This window comes from Schistocerca cancellata, chromosome 11 (assembly GCF_023864275.1).
Source record: "Schistocerca cancellata isolate TAMUIC-IGC-003103 chromosome 11, iqSchCanc2.1, whole genome shotgun sequence".
NCBI lineage: Eukaryota > Metazoa > Arthropoda > Insecta > Orthoptera > Acrididae > Schistocerca > Schistocerca cancellata.
The window spans coordinates 164,092,779-164,108,612 of NC_064636.1; the positions used below are offsets into that span (position 1 = coordinate 164,092,779).

At 42.2% G+C, this 15,834-nt stretch overlaps 1 protein-coding gene across 2 annotated transcripts in view; it reads left to right on the top strand.

The window, feature by feature from the left end:
* The window catches only part of LOC126108508 (39S ribosomal protein L47, mitochondrial), a 62,870-nt gene that overhangs the window by 23,631 nt on the left and 23,405 nt on the right, over positions 1–15,834 (top strand). For both annotated transcript variants that reach the window (XM_049913775.1, XM_049913776.1), the window contains exon 4: positions 933–1,050. In XM_049913775.1, coding sequence (XP_049769732.1) covers positions 933–1,050 — 118 coding nt within the window. The remainder of the gene's footprint in view (positions 1–932; positions 1,051–15,834) is intronic.

A 15,834-nucleotide genomic window follows, 5' to 3' on the forward strand; every position in this document is an offset into this window, starting at 1 on the left:
CTTTTTCTGAGCAAAAGGCAGCAATTTCACATCTGTACACTGTTCACGAAAATCAGCTATTGCAGAAACAACATTTGCACGAAACAGTTGTCATTAGAAACTCTGTTAAAACTAGTCGTCTCATTCTTCAGTGACAGCATTCAGCTTACTGGAATGTTTGCTCTGTGTGCTCCTAGTGGAAAAATGCAGTGTTGCGAAAGCTCTGTCCGCCAAAAAATAAGTTTGGTTTCTTTTGGGTATGCCATTGTATACGTTCCAGAACCCTACTGCAAATTGACGTCAGTGATGTGGGTCTGTAATTCAGCAGATTACTCCTACTTCCTTTCTTGAGAATTGGCGTGACTTGTGCAACTTTCCAGTCGTAAGGTGCGGATTTCTTTGTAGAGAGAACGACTGTATATGACTGCTAAATATGGAGCTGTTGTACCAGCATACAATGAAAGGAATCTAATTGGTATATAATATGGACTGGAAGGCTCGCCTCTGCTAAGTAATTTAAGCTGCTTTGCTACACCGAGGATATCTTCGAGGATATCTTCTTCTAAGTTACTATGATGGCAGCTGTTCTTGATTCAAATTTTGGAGTATGTGTCTCAGAATTACATTTGTGTATTTCAAATAAACAAGAAAATTAGTTGCATAATTTTATTTATTTGAGGTGGTAATTAAAACTTTATTTACCGGTTGTATGTGTTCACTTAATACGTGTGGCCTTTCCTTGCTAGTTATGTGCACACTCAGTCAGGTGGTTTTGTCAATCCCCCCCTCCCTCCCTCCCTCCCTCCCTCTCTCTCTCTCTCTCTCTCTCTCTCTCTTTCAGGTCTGTCAGGAATCCTGTATTTAAAAGAGCTTTGTGCCACTCCATAGCTTATGCCTTCTAATAATAAGAAAGCTACAGTTATTTGAGAATCTTGTTGCATTTTACTTTGCAGGTGAAAGAGAGTATGGCAAATCTGGAAGAGGTGGTGAGAGAGAGGAATAGAGCATACTTTGAACTGGAAACTGGAGAAGATGGAGAGAGGCCTTGGAAGATGCAAACCAATCCCCTCGGTATGTACATCCATTCGTTCGTTAATTCACTAACAACACACTTGCTGTGTTTTGTAGATCCAATGATGGAGAACCTCAGGGGTGAGAAACGATTCAAGCAATACTTTAGAAGAGAAGCAAACTACATAAACTTAATCTGTTTGCTGTATTAACAATAAATTATCACTGCATGTCTTAATTCAATATGCGTTAACACTAATTAAATGCAATGTAGCAGATGTAGCGAGCACAATGAATTAATGTGCAGTTTTTGGTGTGAGGCAGAGAGTAAAAGTCTAGAATAGCCATAGTGCCATACTTCGTGTTTTGTGCAGGAATGTTGTCAATGCTTTCCACGAGGCACAGTGGGAACAAAAGAAAGCATCTCAGCTGTTTGTGTTTCGCAGCCAATGAGAGTGCAGCAGGTAGATGACGTATTTTGAAGTAGTACATTCGGAAGAAAGGGTGAAACGTTGCAGTAAATGAGGATTATAAATTGACTTGTGTTCCTCATTTGAATCTCAGCTATTTAAACTGTACAAGTATCTGCAAACCAAGGACAGTGGAGCAGCCTGTGAAATATTTTTTTTAAAAAAAAGCATGAAATATTTCTCTGCACGAGCACATTGAGTAAGTGGCTCAATATTTTTTAATTAATTCTTGGGAGAAGGTAGGTGGATCAATGTTAACTAATGTATCAAATGTGTGACTCTTCTTAGTAAAAATTGATCCACTTACTCAAAGTGGCGACAGCTTTAGCTGCACTTCCAGATGATTCCATCCTCACAAGACTTTGACTTTTTAAGAGTCATTTCACCGTCACATTTGACACATTTTAGTGTCTTTGCAATTAATCTGTAAGACAAGCACCAATGGACAATGTCAGCATACAGAACTAAATCATTTAAATCGGTCGACTCGCTGCCATAATCGCAAAATATTTCTCTCGAAACTTGCTAATACGCTGAAAAACAACAAACGACATAAGTTTCAATTTTGGTGCTGGAAATATGTTGCCTCTGTTCTCACGAAGCATTGCCGACGTACGAGCAGTAGATAAGCACTGCTGGGACTGCCACTGGGACTGATCTAGACTTTAGCCGGGCAGTTGTAGATTCCACATTTATGCACGATACTTTGACGTCTGACTCGGCCATCTCCTTCAGGTGCTGCAAGCTGTGTTCTTATGTCTACCACTGCCTGGACTTCTGCCAGACAGTGAAGTACTGTTAGCTCTGCAGTCTACAGTTGGGCTTTCTTCTTTGCTAACCGCTGCTGTTATCCAGCCAGTGCGATTTCGGGACTGGTACATTACTTCTCTAATTTCACTGAGAACTAACTGTACCTATTCGTAGCCTATTGCTGTGTCGGGATCGCCACTCCGAAAAGCATTTTAAAGCTTTGTCGGCACCCCTCTCGGAAGTAAAGAAATTGCCTCAGACAGCAATTAGAGACTCTTCACTTGATTGTGCTATTCTCAGTATTGAGGCATCTGGAACTGTTGTCAGGTACCTCTTATTCACGTACAGGGTATTTGGAAATTCCCATTACAAACTTATAGCATTTGTAGAGGGGGGTGAGTACATAATATTTAGAAGAGGGATCCATGTTCGGAAACATAGCATTTCCATACTTTGACAGTTTCAATTGAGACATGTAACACATCCACATCTGCTGAGGAAAGAGAAAAGTCTCAGAGTTGCTTGTCCTGATATGCAACAGGGTGGACAGGATGATATGTTTTACATCAGACAGTCACCTAATGTTATTCAATGTCTACTTTGCTGCAAGACATATTCAATGCCTGTATGTCTCTGATACAGTACATACGACTCGGTACACTTTTTGGAATACACGGACGTGCTTTTTGTGTACGACGAAGCTCGAGGTAATAACGGAATAACTGCTAGTCGGCTGTATCGCAAACATTTTCTGTAACGTAGCATCCTATTGCACAAACTGTCTACCCGAGTTAAGCAGCAGTTCCGAGAAACAGGTACCTTCACCGTGAAGAGGCAGGACTGTGCTGCTCGACGACAGTGCCGTGTGCCTGAATTTGAAGATGATGCACTGCTTTACATTGAAGAGAACCTGTCAGTGGAACAATTACACTCGCAATGGATGTTATGTCACAATATCATCTGGGATATTATGTGTGAGCAACAGTTACATTTGTACCACTTACAGAGGGTACACGGTATAGGTCCAACCAATTTTCCACAGCACGTTGCCCACTGCATGTGGTTCCTGCACCGTAGCATCGACACAGCCCCGTTTCTGCATCGAATTCTGTTCACAGGTGAATGTAAGTTCACTAGGGACTGTGTTCTGAATTCATGAAACAGCCATGTTTGGACAGACAAAAACCTTTGTGCCACACATGTTCAGGGATTTTGGTACTGATTTGATATTAATGTGTGGGAAGGTATTCTGGACAATCGTGTCATTGCTGCATACCTTCTTCCACTCGAGCTAACTGGTCCTGCATATTTGATCTTCCTAAAAAACAGTGGGCCGTTCATGAAAGATGTGCCACTGAATGTCCATCAGGAAATATGGTTTTAGTGTGATGTGCACCACCTCACTTCTTACATGCAATTCGGAGACGTCTAAACAGATAATATGGCAAAATATGGATAGGCTAAGTCGATCCGACCCTGTCGCGGCCACAGTCACCTGTGGACTACTTCTCGTGGGGTCGTATGCAGAGTTTAAGTTAAGAGAATCCTGTAGAGACAGAGTTCTCGCCACTGCACTAGAAACTGAAGAGACACCTGTTTGAATGGAGAGTGTGTACCAAAACATACTTCACAGATACATCATCTGTAACAACATCGGTGGTCATCACATTGAACCGCCGTTTTAATGCGTCAGTACTGTTCTATCTGTACAGTATGCTAGGTTGTTTTCTGTTTTGGAATAATGTAAACATGTAATGTTTAACCCCTTAATGTCTGAATAAATATCCAGATGAAAGATAAAAATAAAAAGCTGTGGCACTTTAGACATACCTGAAACAGTTGGGAGAATGCAGCACTTTTCAGAAGCGTTGCTAGCTTCAGGCAGAATCAGCACCTACTGACACGAGTGCTCAAAAACAGTTAACCTTCCAATTATTGACATAGAATTGGTATGATGCAAATTTGCAACACTCATTGTCAAGGGGGTTAAGTGTCGATACAAACACGGTCTCATAAACTGACAAATGGTTGGGAGAGTGGTGTGCTGATCACGTGCCCCTCCATACCTGCATCCTGTGATGCCTATGGGCTGATAATGACATGGCAGCTGGTCGGTACCATCGGTCTTTCGTGGCCTGTTCGGACGGAATTTAGATTTTTTAGTAAATTCAAACAAATGTGCTTAAGTCATAAATGAATGTTTTGTTATGTTTTCTTTCCAATTGTTGTCTAATAATTGTACTATTGTCATGCCTAATTCAGTTCCTCAAGCAGAAGTGGACAGGTTAAACGTCTGAATTGAAACCGTCATACAAAGGAAACAATACATTTCGGGACATGGGTTCTTACTCAAAATGTTGTGTACTCACTCCCCTCTACAAGTCGTAGAAGTTTGTAACGGGAATTTCTGAACACCCTGTTCGTCAAATTGATGTGAAGTATGCACATCTGTGGTCAAGGGGTAGAGTCTTTGATTAGTAATCAAAACGTCCTCAGTCCCGAGTTCTAATAATATAATCAGCATTGGCAGTTGAAGACTCCCAGCGTAAGAAGTTACCTTCATTATGCCGACGACCTTGTCAAAGAGGGTGGAGGAACGGACAGAGGTTCAGGCCCCTCTTTGCCTTGGGGGTGGGAAACTGCCCCTGAGGCGGAAAAATCAGCAATGATCAATGGCACGAGGATGCAGAAGGCAATGGAACTCCTGCATTAAAGACACATAATGTGTATCCACAGGACATGTGGCTTGCAATGGAAAAAGTGTCATGATCATCTCTCCATTGGCAAAAGATTCAAGAGTAGACCCCCATTCGGATCTCTGTGAGGGGACTGCCAAGGGGGAGGTCATCATGAGATAAAGATTGAATAACCAACAAAAGGATAATGTTATACAAGCTGGGGCATTTAATGTCAGAAGCTTAAACGTGGTAGGGAAGCTAGAAAACCTGAAAAGGGAAATGCAAAGGCTGAATCTGAATATAGTGGGGGCCAGTGAAGTGAAATGGAAAGAAGACAAGTATTTCTGTTCATATGAGTGTAGGGTAATATCAACAGCAGCAGAAAATGGTGTAACAGAGTAGGATTCAAATTTACATATAAAGGTAGGGCAGAGAATGTGTTTTTGTGAACATTTCAGTGATTGATTTTCTTATCAGAATCGATAGCAAACCATCACCAACAATGAAGATCTTCAGCTGGAGATGTTGGAAAATAGAAAGTATATGAGGATATTGAACAGGTAATGCAGTACATAAAGGGAGATGAAAATCTAATAGTTATGGGTGAGTGGACTGTGGTTGTAGGGGAAGGAGAGTAAGAAAGGGTTACAGGAGAATATGGGCTCAGTTCCAGGAATGTGAGAGGAGAAAGAGTAATTGAGTTCTGTAATAAATTATTAGTGAATACTCTGTTCAAGAATCACGAGAGGAGAAGGTATACCTGTAAAATACTGGGAGATAGGTGAAGAGTTAGATTACATCATGGTCAGACAGAGATTCTGAAATCAGCTACTGGATTGTAAGGTGTACCCAGGAGCAGATATAGGCTCTGATCACAGTGTAGTAGTGATGAAGAATGGGCTGAAGTTTGAGATTCGTAAGGAAGAATGAGTACTTGAAGAAATGGAACATGGAAGTACTAAGTAATGAAGACGTATGCTTGAAGTTCCGTAAAGCCATAGATACTGCAGTAAGGAATAATTCAGTAGGTAGTACAGTTGAAGAGGAATGAACATTTCTAAAAAGGGCAAACACAGGAGTTGGAAAGGAAAACATTGGGACAATGTAGATAACTGCGAAGGAACCCCGTGGGTACAGATGACATATTTCAGTTGATGGATGAAAGAAGTAAGTAAAAAAAATGATGAGGGAAAATTCAGGAATACAGAAATACAGATCACTTAGGAGGAAAGAAAATAGGAAATGTTGGGAAGCTAACACAAAATGGCTGCATGAAAAATGTGAAAAAATAAAAAAAAAAAAAGGAATTATCGTCAGAAGGACTTACTCAGCATGCGGAGGAGAGCGTGTATAGGTGGAAAGAGTACACTGAAGGCTCTGCGAGGGGTGTGGTTTGTCTGATGTGTAAGAAGAAGAAGAAGAAGAAGAAGAAGAAGAAGAAGAAGCACGAGTCTATGTAAACAGATAAGTAGCCAGTATTAGAATTTAAAAGAGCTTTGAAAGACTTAAGATTAAATAAGAGAGAATGGATAGATAACATTCCACGGTATTTCTAAAATCATTGGGGGAAGTGGCAACAAAGTGACTGAATTCATGATGGTTTGTAGAATGTACGAATCTGGTGATATAGCATCCGACTTCGGAAAAATAGTATCCACACAATTCTGAAAACTGAAAGAACTGACAAGTGCGAGAAATACTGCACAGTCAGCTTAAAAGCCCGTGCATCCAATTTGCTGACAAGAATAATATATAGGAGAATGAAAAAGAAAATTGAGGTCGTGTTAAAGATGAGACGCAACTCTGAAATTGCGGTTGATAACGGAAGCGAGACTAAAGAAAAATCGAGACACGTTCATACAATTTGTCGACCCGGAAAAAGCATTCGACAGTGTCGAATGGTGCGAGATCTTCGAAATTCTGAGAAAATAGAGGTAAGCTATAGGGAGAGATGAAACTATATGACATATACGAGAGCCGAGAGGGAATAATGAGAGTAGAAGACAAAGAACAAAGTGATCGGGTTAAAAAAGAAATGTAAATGGATGTAGTCTTTTGCCCCTCCTCTTCAGTTTATATGTCAAAGTAGCAGTGATAGGAATAAAAGAAAGGTTCAGGAGTGGAATTAAAAGTCGAGGTGAAAGGATATCAGTAATACGATTCGCTGATGGCAGTGCTATCCTCAGTGAAAGTGAAGGCAAATTACATGATCTGCTGAATGGAATGAAGTCTAATGAGTACAGAATAAGGACTGAGAATAAAACGAAGAAAGACGAAAGTAATGAGAAGTAGCAGAAATGATAACATCGAGAAACTTATCGTCGGGATTGACGGTCGTGAAGTAGATGAAATTAAGGAATTCTACTACCTAGGCAGCAAAATAACCGACGGTGGACAGAGCAAGAGTGACGTCAAAAGCTGACTAGCACTGGCAAAATGGGCGTGCGTGACCGAGAGAAGTCTACAGTGTCACGCGTAGGGCTTAATTTGAGGAAGAAATTTCTAAGACTGTACATTTGGAACACAGCATTGTATTGTAGTGAAACATGGGCTATGGGAAAACAGGGACAGAAGAGAATGAAAGCATTTGAGATGTGGTGCTACAGGTGAGTATTGAAAATTAGGTAAGGAGTTGTTACAGCCTAAAGTCAGTGCCAGCACACCGGTCAGGAATGACAGGGAAGGGAAGGCTGTGAGAAGAAGTCAGCCAATCACACACTGACCGACCTCCCTTCCGGGATGACAACACGACAGCAGTGGCCCCTAGGTGTAGAGGATATAAGTGCTGTGGGTCTCGTGGCAGCCTACTTCAGTAGCAGCTTCGAGATTAGCGACTCTGATAACAGTGTCAACATTAGTGATTTCGTTAAGAATCTCTTTGTAGCACAGACTTTTGTATCTCTTTCCTGAAGGAGACTACTATTTTTTATTGCTTGCGTCACATCGACCAAAGTTAAGTATTGCATTTGTATCTTGTCAATTTGTAATAAAACTCATTAATAAGAGTTGTTTGTTTGTTTGTCTAACTGAGAAGGCGAGATTCCTCGACACGAGAGGAACGAGTACGCTCTGCACAGAATCGGGAAGGAAACGAATATGTGAAAAACACTGACGAGAAGGGACAGTACGATAGGACATCTGTTAAGACATCGGGGAATGACTTCCCTGGTACTAGAGGGAGCTACACAGCGTAAAAATTGTAGAGGAAGACAGACATCGGAATAAATCCCGCAAATAATTGAGGATGTAGGTTGCAGATGCTACTCTGAGATGAAGAAGTATGCATCGGAGAGGATTTCTTGGCGGGCCGCATTAAACCGTTCTGTTGACTACAAACAATGCTCACCTTAGGATTGTGTCTTACTGACATCAATTGTCCGTCAATAACACGCAGTGACAAATAAGTCTCACAATACTACTCATTAGAGAACCGTACCGTGGGAGACAGTTTCAGAATGACAGTGAGGTAGACTTCTAAACAGAGGTCTCTATGAAATCGTCCATCTTTGAGGTAAATGTGTCAGACTACAGGGTGAATATGCAGAGAAGGACTAGTGCTGCCACCAACTTTCGTGGTTGCGGTTGTTTTTAAAAATAACTTTAGAATTACTTCTCAGATATAGTTTGCAAGTCGTCTAACAGTGCAACAGATAGTACTGCATAACTCCCTCCCCCCCTCTTGTTGAGAATAAGGTCAGTTGACACAAAGAACGACTGTCTCTGTCTCCTTAGGAGCACACTTGTTACGTGTGAGAATATACGATGTCACTCTACTCTTCTCACAAACGACCCCTTAAGCATGAGGTCGCAAGTTCAATTTTTACTAAGCCCGATTTGAAAGTTGTCACAGGAAAAATGTTAGTCACTAACAATTCACAGTGCGCATCAGGAGGGCGACAGAAAATGATCGTCCGTGAGGTGCAGAGATGAATCTTCTCCGGGATGCAAATTACACTTAACAAAATGGACATCGTTGACAGTCACGAAATGTTCAAAACGAACCACTATGATGCGCCACAGTGGTCGCAGATATTAGCACTGTCAAGATCAAAGGTGAACTCCTCGGGAGTTACGAACTGTGCGCGACATTCGGCTAGGTATCCACTCTTACAGAATGCATATAGGATCATATTGGTGTAACGGGGTGATGATAACAGATGGAATGTGACGGCATACAACTTAATTCGTAAGTCTGTTGTGGAGCTTATTGTGAAACTGGCTACCCGTGGAGGCATAGCTGCAGACAGTGCGATAATATGTTTCGTAGGCAAGGAGAAAACAAATATCCAGAAGCTGAATTTATCCAGTGGTTCCAGGTGGTATGCATTGCAATGTCAAACACTTTTCAGGAGTGATAGTTTGCTCCAAAGGAGTATAATTTTTATATACAGACCAGGAATCGAGCAAAAGCAAGTTATTTTGACCAGCTATTGGGCAATAGCAGCACTCGTAACGTAGTTGTAGTTATCTTGTGCTCTTTAGTTGTAATTATCTTGTGCACTTTTCCCACTCTTTCTTGCTGTGACATAAATATTCTCTAATGTCCTTGTAAGATCATACACATGAGAAAGAATTGTAGGGAGCAGAGCACCTGCAACTTCCTGTAACTTTACAGCCAATTTGCCGTCCAAATTAACAGTTAGCATAATTGTATGCAAAAGTGTTTAGACATTGATGTTAGTTGATCTTGATACAACTCTCTTGGCACCCTTAATTTTTAGCGATCTTTTCATATGCATTTCCTTTACAATTCCCAGTTGGTCTGAGCTGAAAATAAATTCCGTGCCAAACGATGGGATAAGTTTGTTTATCTCATCTACAAATTTTCAGCCAATTCGACAGCATGATGTGCATCGTGAAGTTGACATTTTGTTTGAAATTTCGTTACCTGAACTCTCTCTCTTCTGCACAGCTGTTTGAAATTATGCAACTGTCGGCTGCTTCCCTTGAAATTACTGTATTCTGTGTTGCACACAGTTTGTTGTGCGTAGCATAGTAGGCCACTAACAATGCAGTAGGTCACCATCAAGCACATCCCATAAATCATATCGTACTCAAAAATGCGACTCCACAGCTCGTGGTCTCACGGTCGCGTTCTCGCTTCCCGAGCACAGTGTCCTGTGTTCGATTCCCGGTGGGGTCAGGGATTTCACCTGCCTCGGATGATTGGGTGTTTGTGTTGTCCTCATCATTTCATCATCATTCGTGAAAGTGGCAGATTGGACTGAGCAAAGGTTGGGAATTCGTACGGGTGCTAATAACCGCGCAGTTGGGTGCCCCACAAACCAATAATCATCATCATCATCATCATCATCATCATCATGAGCTAACATCGATTTTTGTAACAAGTGCGCCTTGGCCTCCCTTCAATATCCCTAGTGTTTCTTACGGTTTACGCGGTCATATTGCTGTGGACTTATTCGAAAATGTTAATTGTTACTTTACTATACTGCAGATGATCTTCCACGTATGTAATTATGTTTAGTATCTGCTCCTTGGACATTGACTGCCCTTACTACATTTCACTGGATATGGGATTTGTGGCTCCCTGTCCGACAAGGATGTTGAACTACATCGCTTGATGTCTGTTTCAATATCTTTCACTTGTTAAGCACATATCGTCATCATTGTACTCCTCGTGTACGTTGTCCACACAGACCAGAGTATGCGACACCACTCATTCCACTGATTCAACTTGCAGAAACGCTAATATTTCACCTGCCACACTGCAAAATTCCTCGGGCTCCTTTCTGATGGCAACTGTTGTTGTAGATATAATGCAATGTTTGCTTTGTTTATTGTTGCCATTGCTCAGCTTTTTATCAACACCACTAGCACTGTAGTGAGTTATTTATCGACTACGCTCTGTAGCCTCGGGCTTTGCTCACAATCGGATACTTACAGTCTCGCCTCCAGTTGCTGTTAAGCAGCCGATGTTGGGGTTGTACGGTAGACAAAACGTGAAGTGTCGATTGCCATAAATGCCATTGGCCTTTTGTGACCTTGCACTCAGGGGGTCCTAGTCAGAACACACACTCTTAGTATTTTAACAGCTAACATCTCCGTGACGCTCGCCATCTTTCTCGCAGTGCATTCTGCTCTGTGGAATTCTAGCACTTACTGGCTGAACCTGTCATGAACCACAGTACTTTTCTTACTGTCTACTGTGTTCCTTCTGTTAACCCTTTCTGGTAAGCAGAGCTTGGTCAAATGAGGGATTTCGAAACTGTGCCCTTGGTGGGTGAATAGTGTCCTTAGAATTCTTCCACTGAATCTCAGTCTGGTATCTTTGTTTCCTATATCTATGTTTCTATAATCTCTCTCCATGGAATTGGTCTGAGGTACTCACAGATGACTGAAACTGCTTTCCGTGACTGACTTCCATTTTTCTAATCAAATATGCTGACTCGTTCTACTCTCATTTATGAGCGCTATCCAGGAAGCGACAGAAGTTTTAAAATAAAAAATTAACTATATGGAAAAACCAAGTTTTATTTCATACATTTTAAGGGTACACTCTTAAGCCATTTCTCTATGTAATCATCATTCAAATTGAGGCATTTCTCATACTTTGGCACAAGTTTATCAGTTCAATCTCTTTACAAATCTGACACCTGCGGTTGCAACCACTGGTTCGTAGTGGCATGCAGTTCGGTATCAGTATCAAAGTGTCATGAAGTGAGCCGTGTCTTCATTGTTGGGAATAGGTGGTAGCCCCAAAAGTCTCATAATTATGAAACGGTGATTTTCATGGATTTTGTCATTGATTTTCACCACCAGTTCGTCAGTCATAAGGCTAGACCTACCACTGTGATCCTCATTGTGAAACATCGGTACGGCTGTTTTTAAAATCAGTGCACCATTTTCACACTCAGCTGTCACTCGTTATTCCTTTTCCTTACACATCACAGAGGTCTCGATAAATTTTGATTGTTTTGCTGTTTTTTGCCAACGAGGACCAAATCACAGAACGCACCTCACGAGTGGAGGGATTTTCTATTCCAGCACACATTTTAACACTTCACAGAAAGCAAAGTAGCCGAGGCACAGACCACGCACTACTACTACTACTACTGGATGCAGTGGCGGCTGTAGCCTTGCCCACTACCACAATAGGCCTAAATGTCTGTTACTTTCTGGAAATACCTCACACATTTATTAACTTCTAAACATTTTATAATTTGATGTGTAAATAACATGAAATTTCAGTGTAAGAGATGAAGTTTCAACACACATAGGAACCCTGCTGATTTGATTCTGGTGGTGGTAATAACTATGTTAGGTGACTGGCAAATGGGGAGAATAGTGAAGAACGGCTCAAGTTTGATGGTAAGGAAAAAGTGTGGTAAATGGAGATCAGTGTGGCTTGACCAATCTTGAGTTTTCAATACAAAACCAGTATATCCTAAAATCCTTTCATTGTAATGCAGTCACCATTGCTCGTGATCGAGCAAGCAAAGCTATCATCCTGTAAGGTATTCTGTGACAAAGTGAAAGGTACAGCTACTTGTGTTACAACTTCATAAAATACTCACTAGAATACCTACCAATGCAAGCAGTACTCTAAGGTAGGACGGCAGTGAATATACTACGTGTGATTGTAAAGTTTTAAGAATGGGCTTGTAATTGTAAAATGGTGGTACTTACATGATACTGTGATGCATCTCCTTCAGAATAGTCCCCTTCTGACTGAACACACTGACTCCAACGGTGTTTCCACTTTTGGAAACATTCCTGGAATTTTTTTTCCTGAGGTAAGTTAAGGACACTCTCCGTATTTGCCCGGATGTCTTCAATCGAGTCAAATCGCTTCCGTTTCGGTGAAAATTTCAGTTTAGGAAACAGGTAGAAGTCAGCAGGGGCCAAATCAGGGGAATATGGCAATTGTGGAAGCACAGAAATTTTTAAATTTGGTCATAAATTCAACGATGGAGAAGGCACGATGAGCCAGAGCATTATCACAGTGTAGCCCCCAACCCCTGTCGTCCCACAGTGCGGGTCTTTTCTTCCGCACCGTTTCGCACAAACACTCGAGACACATTTGTGGTATTCCTGGTTAACTGTCTGTCTGCAAGAGGCAAATTTGTGATGCACAATACCGATAGAATCGAAAAAAATCACCGATATTGTCTTCACCTTCGACCGACTTTGCCGTGCTTTTTTCGGCCGTGGTTAATCTGGAGTCTTCCACTGAGAAAACTGCACTTTGGTTTCAGGATTCTATCCATATACCCACGATTTGTCACCTGTAGTTACCGTATTTAAGAAATTTGAGTCATTTTTGTCCAATTAATCAGTTCTTTGCACACTTCAAGTCGTTATTGTCTCTGGTCACTCGACAGCACTTTTAGAATGAATTTTACGGACACTCGGCGCGTGTTCAGATCTTCAGTTAAAATTGACTGAACTGCATAGAAACTTAAGTTACACTCATCAGCCATCTCTCTCTAAGTTGCAAACTTTCACAACATTTTCATTTGTTTTTGAGGTGGAAGGACAGCTGGACTGTGGTTCATCTTCAAATGATTCGTTGCCATTTTTAAATCTGTTGAACCAGATAAAAACATTTGACTGGCTCATACAACTATCTTCAAAAGCTATTTTTAATAGTTTGTAAGTCTCAGAAGCTGATTTTCCGGTTTTAAAACAATATTTCAAACAAACTCGTCGCTCCATTTTTACGTCCATTTTCACGCTGGCAGAATCCGGCAACGAGCCCTAACAGACCCGCACTCGACCAGCTGCCACGACGAACTGAATAAAGGAAAAGCAGTTTCCTGTTAGAGGGCATTTGACGACAAGGCAACGACTCGGTCCCCACCCTCCGTGTACCTGCCCGCGAGACCAGTTAGCAGTAGCGGACCCGCTCTTAAAACTTCAGTCACATCTTGTACGAGGACAGCAAATGAGACGAAGTGCCGGGTGGGCTCTTCGAGACTCACTTCCCTCGGTGCACTCTGGCAGATAGTACAGACCGAGAGTCGACCCCTGAGAGGTACTGCTTTACAGGTAATCGGAGGGAGAACTGGGAATCTGCCAGACAGTGCATTGATTTAAAAGAAATCAAACGGGTTGTGGGAATGTTTCAACTGTCGAAGTCACCGGGCTCGGATGGAATCTTTCCAGCTGTCCTGCACCGAACGGGAATTAATTACACTGAGGTGACAAAAGTCCTGGGATACCTCCTCCCAGTATTGTGTGGGACCTCCTATTGCTCGACTTAGTACAGCTGCTAGACGTGGCACAGACTTGACGAGATGTCGGGAGACCCCTACAGAAATATTGAGCCGTACTGCCTCTGTAACCTTCCGTAGTTGCGAAAGTGTTGCCGGTGCAGAATTTTGTGCACAAACTGACCTCTCGATTATGTCCTGTAAGTATTCAGTGGGATTCGTGTAGTGCAACTCGGATGGCCAAACCGATCACTCAGATAGTCCTGTGTGTTCTTCAGTCGCGAACAATTGTGGCTCGTCGATGTGACGTAGCGTCTCGGGTAAACATTCGACACTGTTTGGGATCACGAAGTTCACGAGTGGCTGAAAATGGTTTCGACGTAGCCAAACATTACCATTTCCAGTCAATGATTAGTTCAGTTGGGCCGGAGTACTCTGTCCGTTACGTGTAAACACAGCCTACACCATTATGGAGCCACTACCAGCATGCACAGTCCCTTGTTGACAGTTTGGATCCGTGGCACGGTGGGGTCTGCGCCTACCGTCGGCTCTTACCGGCTGAAGTCTGGACTGAGCTGAGCAGGCCACGGTTTTCCAATCGTCTAGGGACCGATCGATATGGTCACGAGCCCAGGAGAGGCACTGCAGGAGATGTGCTTCTAGCAAAAGCACTCGCGTCAGTCGTCTGCTGCCGTGGCCCGTTAGTGCCGAATTTCACCGCACTGTCTTAACGGATACGTTTGTCGTATGTCTCACATTGATTTCTGTGGTTATTTCACGTAACATTGCTTATCTGTTAGCAGTGACATCTCTGAGCGAATGATGCTGTTCATTAAGTGAAGGCTGTTCACCTGCGTTGTCTGTGGTGACAGGTAATGCTGAACTCTCATATTATTGACAAACTCTCGACACTGTGTATCTCGGAATATTAAATTCGCTATCGATTTCCGAAATGGAATGTCCCGTGCATCTAGTTCCGACTACTATCATTGAAAACCTTTTCGTACGGATCACCTGGTACAAATGACAGCTCCGTCAATGCACTGCCCTTTTATACCTCGTGCACGCTGTGCTACCGTCATCTGTATATGTGGATATTCGTGACTTTTCTCGCCTGAGTGCAGATTCTCGTGTAGAGTGTTCAGGATCAGCCTAGTAGTAGGAATCATTTATAATGCTTGGAGGACAGTGGGGGTTGTTTCATTTCCAAAGGGAGAACTAATGATACCAAGGCTAAGGATATGAGACTTATCAGACTGTCCTCCTTTCTTCTAAGACATTTGAAAAACTCTTTAATGCGCGTGTTAGGGGAAAGAGGTTAATTGAGGTAACCAACAGGCATATCCACCAGGTAGATTGTGTGGAACAACACTACACCAACTTCTTAGGAAGGTGGAAAAAGCTATAGACTTTCAGGAAATTGTTCTCCGGATATTGAGGGGATTTTAGCAATACGACACTCGAATCTGCGGTTATACTAGCAGAAGAGCACGGCACTGAGACCGGCGTATGAAGGTGGATTAGGACCGTGCTAAGAAGAAGAAAGATGGAAGCCACCGTAATGAATGAGATAATGGTGGTGCACACCACCAACAAGGATAGGTTTTGTTCCCACTGTTGTGGAACCTCGTGGTAATGAACTCGTGGAAGAATTAAGTACACAGACGATTTAGTCATAGTAATATTTGGCAGATTTGCCATACTATTATAACAGTGGCACAATTACTATCTAAGCTGGACGTCTGCTTGTGACTGGTCTTCTGTGAGTGTAAC